Source organism: Oryzias melastigma, linkage group LG3, assembly GCF_002922805.2.
Source record: "Oryzias melastigma strain HK-1 linkage group LG3, ASM292280v2, whole genome shotgun sequence".
Lineage (NCBI taxonomy): Eukaryota > Metazoa > Chordata > Actinopteri > Beloniformes > Adrianichthyidae > Oryzias > Oryzias melastigma.
Genome location: NC_050514.1, coordinates 19,811,040 through 19,820,422, shown reverse-complemented (window position 1 = coordinate 19,820,422; position 9,383 = coordinate 19,811,040). Strand labels below are relative to the sequence as shown.

General features: G+C 41.9%; 2 protein-coding genes across 2 annotated transcripts; one reads left to right on the top strand and one right to left on the bottom strand.

The window, feature by feature from the left end:
• Positions 1 to 2,292: 2,292 nt before the first annotated feature.
• LOC112160388 lies at positions 2,293 to 4,010 on the bottom strand. Its single transcript, XM_024294862.2, has 3 exons — positions 3,868 to 4,010; positions 3,565 to 3,783; positions 2,293 to 3,151 (listed from the first exon to the last, which is right to left on the bottom strand). Exons 2-3 carry the CDS (start codon positions 3,766 to 3,768, stop codon positions 2,405 to 2,407), a joined length of 951 nt encoding a protein of 316 aa, XP_024150630.1. The 5' UTR covers positions 3,769 to 3,783; positions 3,868 to 4,010; the 3' UTR covers positions 2,293 to 2,404.
• Positions 4,011 to 4,368: 358 nt separating this feature from the next.
• On the top strand, positions 4,369 to 8,550 carry LOC112160387 (protein phosphatase 1 regulatory subunit 3E). The gene has a single exon (XM_024294860.2). The coding sequence runs from the start codon at positions 4,406 to 4,408 to the stop codon at positions 5,510 to 5,512; it is 1,107 nt and encodes a 368-aa protein (XP_024150628.1). The 5' UTR covers positions 4,369 to 4,405; the 3' UTR covers positions 5,513 to 8,550.
• The last annotated feature ends 833 nt before the right edge of the window (positions 8,551 to 9,383 follow it).

The window sequence follows — 9,383 nt, the reverse complement described above, 5'->3', positions numbered from 1 at the left end:
AGTGAAGAAGAGAAAAAAGGGTCAGCTGCTGCTTGGACTGAAGTGTTTAACATTGCTTTCAGTTGTCATGAATTTCAACAAATACAAGCATGTTTTCTATTGCAAAATATTATTTTTGGTAGGTTTTGTCTTTGTTGCCTCTAAATTATTTCTTGCCTTCAGTACTTGTTGGTCTTCACCACAGCTGTTAATAAACTGCAGAAAATAAAATGTCTTTTGTCAGTTATTTAAAAAAGAAATGTTTTTGTAAATAGTACAGCTAATTCAGGAAAGTTATAGCATATACCTTTTGTAATCTTGATAGGCATCCAGGTAAATCATTTTGGATTTTTTTTTTTTTTTTTAAACAACCACAGATGTGTTTTAAAACGCAAATCATTCCCTTTTCAATGTGACATGTTCTGACATGCCATAATTTACAGATTTTTAAAAAGAATGTTATTACTCATTTCATGATCAAAAATACAGCAGTGAATTCTTTGTCAGTGAGAAATGTTGTATGTCATTAAAAAGAATAATAAACATCACAAAAAAGCAAGTACATATGAGTATGGTAGATAGATTTTTGTCAAAACATTTCTTGGCTTTAAACTTTATTGGAGAACCTGCCAATCAACCGTTTAATTGTCCCTGATTTGTGAGAATCGTGCGTTTGTGGAGTAGGCATATTTAACAAAATAGGACCTTTTGTCGCAGTAATCAAAACAGAAAAGGTTGTAACCTCTGGCAGATCATTCCATGTATTCCCAAATCCATGCTTTTTGAGGCAAGTACTACATTGTCATTTCAGAGAGCAGAGCTTGGTTCTTGACTTCTGAGCAGTGTTGGGCATCTCACTTCAAAAAAGTAATTAGTTATAGTTACTAGTTACTTCTCCCAAAAAGTAATTGAGTTAGTAACTCAATAACTGCATCTTCAAAGTAATTAGTTACTTGGCAAAGTAACTCGTTTGCACGTTTGTGTTGTGATTGTAACGTTTATATCCGTGTCTACCGCCTGTTTAGATACAAAAACATGATCACATTTGTCAATCGCGGCATTTTATTGTGAAAAACTGGTTATATTTTGAAAAGAAACCGGATTTTCTCATGTATCTTGATGCAACTTCCGGCCAGAATTGACGCGGAACGCTCGGGTGCGAAGCGCCCAGCTCCAGCAAGATCATCAAACTTTGAAGTAACGCGCCGCGATTTACACAAAGTAACTATAACGGCGTTACAGCGAGGATGAAAGTAATTAGTTAGATTACTAAATTACTTGATTTATAACGCCGTTAGTAACGCCGTTATACTTAAACGGCATTAGTCCCAACACTGCTTCTGAGACATTGGATTTGCACTTGTTGGAGAATCTCCATCTATTTTCAGGACTTGCTGAGTCCATTTCAGGGTCACGGGGTTGTAGCTACTGTTGAGCAAGGAGGCTATGTATCCCAAACAGGCAGTCAGTCTGATGTAGGACCACACACTCACTCACATGCACACCTAGGGGCAATTTAGAGCTACCAATTATCCTATGAAGCATGTTTTTGGACCGTGGGAGAAGGCTGGAATGCACAAATAAAACCCACACATGCACGGGGAGAACAAGCAAACCACACAGAAAAGTCTCAGCCGGGATTTGAACCAGAGCCTTCTCACTGTGAGGCCACACCTCCATCCAACCTCTTGTCTTTATATTTTTCTACATTGGGATTTCCAAAAGAAATGACATTATCCACACTTAGACCCTTTCATTGAATAACAGAACCAGAACTCATAGCTAAAAATAGTTATTCCTCCACATCTTCAGGTTCGGGTGCATTTACGGTAGACACCAACACCTGACAGTCAAAGACCGTCATGGCGAGCCTTCTGAGACTGCCTTTGTACACTCAAAAGTCCAACCCCAAGGGCGGCCATTCCCGTCTTACCCACCCATGTGTCAAAGTGTCCTTGGGCAAGACACTGAACCCCACATTGCTCGTGGTGGTTACAGGTTGGTGCCAGACTGCCAGTGTTTGGCAGCGGAGCTGCCATCAGTGAGTGTAAGGGAGAATGAAACTGTGACTGTAAAGCTCTTTTGACCTTCAAGGAAAGTAGAAAAGCGTTATACAAGTATACGTCATTTATCCACACAATTTCATTCCACAAAGAAATATTCAAAACAAACATAGCAGTTATTACAATGGAAACAGGCTTTGAAATAGAAAAAAGTTTATTACAAGAAATATTTGTTGCAACAAATAAACAATTTACCAAAGACGGCATTCTAATTGATCTGTTCAAAAGAAAACACTAAAGCTATCATTCATTCACATGATGCCACATCCAGTGGAGATATAGACTTTATTTCATAGACTTGTGTTGCAGTGAAGGGCTTGTGGAAGACTCCTGGCTTTCAAAAGATCACATGCTGCCATTTGTCAGGACTGAGACACGGGTACTTGATACTTCTTAGGGAAGGAACCACTTATAGCAGAAAATAAAGAAGGATCTCGTTGACATGTCTTGTCTTTGGAAATCAAGGCTACATTGTAAACCTCAGATTTAGTAATAGCGTCTCTTCTTGCCACTTGTGTTTCATTCTTACTATCAAAATCAAACATTTTCTCATAAAAATTATGTTTCTCTGGTACATTCAAATTTCTGCATCCGTGACATTGAACGTTATGGTTGATATGTGCAGGTTCGATGGCTGGGAGAAACGTGAAGGTTTTAATTGGAATAGCTGTATGTTTGGGTCTTTGGTTGTGCCGCCGAGGCTTAGCCAGCCTCTTCTCAAAGACAAAGCATTTGGAGGGCCACTGGTGAGGCCTGAAACATGCCTCTCGAAGGATCCGTTCCTCCTCTAGCTTTTTTTTGACAAAGAAATAATTCAAATTTCTCTGTGGGGCATTCAGAAAAAGTCTTTTTGTTGCATCTATTTGGTGAGTTCTTTCACCAGAATGATTTCCAAAATTAATTCGTGGGTATATTAAAACAGTTTTCTGAAGGTCAATTAGTCTTTTGTCGCGTAGATCTGCCATGTCTGCTGAGCGTTCTTCTCTAGAGGGTGTTTGGTGAACAGAAGAAGGGATTGGAGCCTCAGCATCCTTATGCTTAGTTTTCTTGGGGCTTTTCTGGCTTATAAGGATGCAGCTTAGAGGAGCAGCTCTGGGCCAACCGCAGACCTTTAGAAAAACCAAACACAGACTTAAAACAAAGCTTTAAATGTATTGTCCTGCATCTGAATAAAACCACAACCATCTCAGAATAAAAAGCACCAATGCGATTGAATAGTAATTTTTTTACTGCCCGTATCCTCTTACTATAAATGTCCCACCTGTATAAATGCCATAACTATAAACGGAACATTTTGAGTTTTCAAATTTCCCCAAGAATTTTCTTTTAGTACACCTAAAATGAGTGGTATATTTTTATTTCAACATTTGTATATCCTAAACAAAAAAAATGACAAACTTAAAAAATAATATTAATAATAATAATAATGGCCTCAATGTAGCTCCATATCACTGACAGTGGTGTTGGAATGAATTTGTGCTTTTAGAGCTAAAGGCAGATACCAGGAAGTGGAGAAACTTACAGCATCTTCCCAAGCAGAGTAACAATGATACTCGTATGGCTCCTGGTCTCTTAGGAACATCTCCTCACTGATGTCCAGGAGGGCGTCAACATGTTTCCTTTGGGTCATCTTGCGAGTCTGTGACCCAGTTTTGTCCTCCTCTGATGAGAGCTGCCCGTCAGCTCTCATCTCCGCTGCCGGATCATCTTCTTGCTGGATCTGCATGGTAGTTTGTTAAATCTAGATCAAAAAAGGACATCAAGAGATTAGTTGGTGGAAGTCCAATAAAGTTTTGCACTAAGATAACAAAAAGTTTTGACTCACAAAAAAGGGAGAAATGTGCAGTTCCTGTTTCATCTCAAGAGGGTTCCTCCGCTTGAAGTTGCCCTGAAGTGAAGAAGAGGTGGCAGCGGATCATACCCTCAGACCAGACCGAGCACGCCGTCGCCGTGGTAACCGCATGGGACTCACGTGATGCGTGTTACGTATAAAAAAAGGGGGCGGGCAGCGTGGGTTTCTGCTGCAGGGATCAGCTGTGCCGGTGACGACAGTCAGCTGTGATGCTGCGTGCGTGGGATTTTTCCCACAGTGCGTGAACACTCACATGTTTGTGTCGTGTCTTTACCCACAATGCAAAAGAAACAGGGATGCTGAGCCCATTCAGGTGCATGATGTCAGGCTCGGTAAAAAGCAGTTTCGTAAGAAGAGGAAGGAACTAGATGACGGAACCATCTTGCTTTGTCCCTACGTTACCTTCTGCACGTAGACAGCTAGAAAGCAGACCACGCCCCCTTTTTGTATTTTCTTTAATTTGCACTTAAAAGTAATAACGTTTTAGTTATTCAACCAGAAGTATGAGTCGATGGAAAACCTGACCGACTGGAGCCGTGGAGCTGTCCTCTGCTCCGCCGCCGCAGAGTGTCATCAGCTTCTGACGCAGTTCGTGCGCATGTCTGCGATAGGGCCACCGCCACCTGACGGCGCCTGCTCCCCCTCCGGTCTCCCCCATCACAGACACCTTGGCTCTGCAGTGCGGGCGCTGTGGTGTTTCATGAACACGGAGTCCGTGCACCCCGCCGCGGTCATGCTGCCCCCCAAGAACTGCCTCCCGCGGAACTACAGCTGCATCGCCGGGCTGTTCGGGAGCTTGACGGCGGCCAACCCGAGGCTGGAAGATGGGGAGGAATTCGACGTGATGAACGGCTCGTGCGAGCCCAACGACAACCAGGTGGTGGAGGAAAGACCGCGGGGCAGAGAGATCTTCCTGAAGCCACCGCAGAGCCCCAACCTCCGCCGGAGGTGCAAGTCGCTGCCGACACCCACAGAGAGGGCGAAGTTGGAGATCGTGCGCCACAGAAGTCCGACCAGCCAGAAGAAGGTTCGTTTCGCAGACTCTCTGGGCCTGGAGCTCATATCGGTGAAGCATTTCAATGATGCGGATGACCCCGAGGTGCCGGAGCGCATCCTGGCCAAACTACCCAAGGGAAACCTCCACTGCTTGGACACCAAGTTCCCGCGCGCGCCCTCACAGTCCGTGTTCATGGAGCTGCAGTTCACGAACCCGGGCACGCTCCCGGGCTTTGAGCAGAAAGTCCGGGAGGTGAAAGTGCTCCTGGAGAGCGTGGAGGCAGACGAATTCAGCCTCTCCGGGTTCGTGCGCGTTCTGAACATGGCTTTCGAAAAGAGCGTCTCCCTGAGGTACTCCCTAAACAACTGGATCACCTTCATGGACAGTTTGGCCACTTATGTCCCGAACTCCAGCGACGGCGTGACCGACAAGTTCAGCTTCAAGATTGTGATGCCAACCTACTTAGACAACGGAGGCGCGCTGCAGTTCGCCATCAAGTACTGTGTGGGCGGACGGGAGTTTTGGGACAACAATCACGGGAGCAACTACAAAGTCCGGCGCCACTGCCTGAAAATGTCCCCGCCTCGGGAATGGGAAAACGGATGGATTCACTTTATCTGAGCGCTGGCAGGCGCGGTGGCGCCGCGCGTAATCTGCGCGTAAAAAGGATCCCCGGGTACCTTATTTATGACTGTAGCCTGTTAAATAGATTTGTTTCTGCCATGTCAGCTACAAACACACTCTGGCAGACAATAACACATTGTCCTGTGATATTTCAGAACACATTAGCCGGATGAGGCTGACAGTTTCTGTTGGGGGAGATGCTGTGAGATGTTTTTTTTTTTTTTCTTTTGCCAGGGCTCAGTGCAGCGTGTTGCCCTTTGGGAGGGCACGCTTGCATCACGTTATGTGCCACGGAAAACGTGCAGTGCTGTGCAATGCTTAGGCTTCACTGCTCCTTCTTTTCTTACATTTAACGTTATCCCCAAAAAACGTGTCTCTTATTTTGCATGTTTTCTTGATGGTGAACCAGAAAGCATCACTGCTTGATGAGGATTCTCTTTCTCCACTCTTTGGGAGGAAACCTACTGAGCTACAGCCTATATAGAAGTTTATTTTAGATACTAAATGGGTGTATAATTTCTTACTGTCATCCCATAAAAGGCCTTATTCTTAGTCCTGATGGTGGAAGTTACAAGTGCAATGCATTTTTTTCTTTTTTGTCATAATAATAATAATAATAATTAGCAGATTATGATGGTTGGCAATCCAATGACATCATATTCTATCAATAAGCTTACTTTTATGTGATGACTCTGCAGCTATTTCATTAATTGCACATTTTCTTCTGCATTCAAAAGAAAATATTTTTCATATTTACAATACAAACTGCACAGTTTAACCAAAGGGAGCAAAGGAATACAGATTTGTAGATTTCCAGAATGGAAACTATACCAGCATAAATTAAATAGTCCTTAATTCATTAGTTCATTGATGGTCTTACAATCAATGAAAACAATAAAACAAAAACTGGGTGTTTTTCCCCTAAATGAGATACATGATGTAAATACTGCAGTTCGAAAGGTTTATCTATCTCACCTTATATTCTTCAGGTTCTCATAGAAGAATAGTTACACAGTAATTATTTTTGCATTTGAATAGAGGCTTATTTTGTACATACACAAACAGTGCAATTGAAAATAAAATCTGAGGTTGTTTTATGGCTCTGTGCTTTTCACAGAGCAGTTAAGTCTGCAGACAAAGTAGCTCTGTACTGGTGACTGCGTTTAAGCAGCACTTGCTGCTGAAAATGTTCTTCACAGTCGTCACTGTGCAGGTTTAAGTGCTGCTCCTGACACTCCATACAAATGACCAAAAAGCTTTGAGCCACCTCACTGGCTTCATCCTCATCCGTCTGCCAATGTTTGGTCACACAGCAGTTTCCAGATCGCGGCTCGTCTTACATCTGTGTGTTTTTAAATTCGATCTTCCAAATGAACCGTAGGGAAGCAGGTCAGTGTTTGTTCCCGAGTTAAACATTTAGACTCCAGCAGGTAGCGTGCTTTTAAATCCACTAACTAATCGGAACATCAGCTCGGCTGGTGTTTGTATCACTGTGGCCTCAGAGGGAAGCTCCCAATGTAATGAGGCTGGCTTGCGGATGGAGACTATTCCTGTAACTACTTATCTTTTGGAGCAGTTCCAGTCTGGATCCCATCCCTCTGCAAATATCAAGTGTGTCAGAACTACAAGGTCAAAGCCGACAATTATTTTTGACGAGCAAGATATGCTATGTTCCCGTTTGCTACCATGCAGCTGTGCTGTACTTGTAATAGAGCTGATTACTTTAGCTAAGGATGAAAATGGTTCATATAGTTAGTAGTTCCTGTGTGTTTGTGTACTGTCTGCATATGTGTTCGCTTTTTCTGGGGCTTTCATTGAGTGTAATATAAGCCGGCGTTTATAATTTATGATGTATCTAATGTGGAAAAGCAGAAATATCAGATGAAAGCTTCGAGCTAAAAGCATAAATTTTAATGTTAAATTTTTCATCCTAGCTGGGTGAGATTTTCTGTGTGACTGTGTCAAGGTTTAAAACACACAAAAACGTTAAATAGGAGCCCCTATTTATTTTATCTGTGCTTCTCAAAGTGACTCACCTGTCAATCCTCACACAAGTGTTTAAAGTGACCTCAGCCACATCACATAATCTGACGTAGAATGCCATTTCTGAGATGATAACGGTGTAATGTGGACATAGATTTAGTTTACTTGTGATTCGTTTTGACGCCTTTGGTGAATCTCCGTTATAGAGAACGTTCACATAACAGTTAGCATCAAAATTCACTGATATAAAGAGTTTATGTAAATGTGAACACGTTTCCTGCTGAATGTCTTTCCGCTACTGGTCTGTGTTTTGTTTACTTTCAGTATTTTCGAGGCAGTGTGGAGAATGTGTGGTGCTCAAAGTTTGTTGTCTTATAGTTGTGGTCAAAACTTTCTCTAGAAACTTGGATTTGTTTTGTTCTTTTTTTTTTAGTTTTCCAGAATTTGAGCAATGCATAAAAATGGCGTCTGCTTTTCCTCCTTTATGTGTGCGTCTAAACTGCCTTACTGAACTGTAAGTTTATTAAAGGGGCATGTACAGTAACGGATGTTGGAGTAGGCATGTTTTTGTTTATTTAGGGATATTGTAACTGTAAAAATCACACAGAGAGATATATTTGCGTAAAATAGGAGATATAGGAAGCCTTTTGCATGGATGACTAATGATTGTAGCGGATGCTGGTCAGATTCAGATCTGGTCTAATACAGTGCGGGAAAGAAGAGCAAAGTACCTGAAAGCTTCTCCTGTAGATAGCAACATTTTCCATTCGTTACCATGTTGTACTGCTCTCATCTATCATTACTGAACACTCGTCTGTCTACTGTATGACCGTTAAATGACACTGGTGTTATTTTTTTTCTGTGTTTTCTATGCAACAAATTTCTATGTTGTAACATTTGCACTGTGAGATGTCTATTTAAAATCTTTTGCAGTAGGTTTTAAACATATTAGCACGAAGAGCTTAAAAGTACTGCTAAAACATGACATTGAGCTTTAAATGTAATCTGTATTTTGTTAAAAAAACTGCTAATAAAAGATTTTGTGATGATAACCTGTTTATCTGTTTGTCAAATTCAAAATAGTCCCTTATTCATCCAAAGGGAGGCGTTTCTGAAAGAGGATTTGATGAAACTCAGCCTTGTTGCTAATGGGTTTTATGACTGTCATTGTGAGGCCTCTGCAGAGCTTTAAGATGAGCTTCAGTTAAGCCCGGTAGCAGAAAACATCCAGGATGGGTTTGACCTGAGGACTAGTTTTGGTATAAACTGATTTGTGTGACCGTGTGAACTGAAAGTGTTTACGTGCTCTGGTGAGTCAAGCATTTCCTTTTTAAAGACCTACATTCTTTAAGCAGCTCACTGCAGTGGGCTGTAGCCACCGAGCCACCGCCATTGTAGGTCTGCCTGAGGACGCCCTTGAATTGATTTGATGTCTGACACTATTTGTCTGTGGACAGTGTGGGTGAAAGCTTGCAGCACGAGCTCTGAATCCCATGTGAGGTGGTGAAAGAAAAGATAATTAGCCAATAAAAGCAGTCAATGATTAATTAAATTGAGTAATTATCCATATCAGCTAAACCCTGTTTGATGACATGAAGGGATAAATTTCATCTTAAGTTATCCTGCTGAATAAGAGGGGGATGTGCTTTGGATTGGTTGTCAGACCGTCACAAGACCCTGCAGAGAAAAATGCAGATCAGGTCATCACCCAGGCTTGCTATATGAAATGAAACCCCATCATTGTAGGAGATAGAACATTTGCACAAAGCTGATAGCTTTATGTAGCTTTTTTTGTTTGATGTTGTTATATGACTGTCTTGGAGGTATTGCTCTTGATAGAAAGCTTGTCAAATGGATGTTTAAACGATTATCATAGATTTATAAT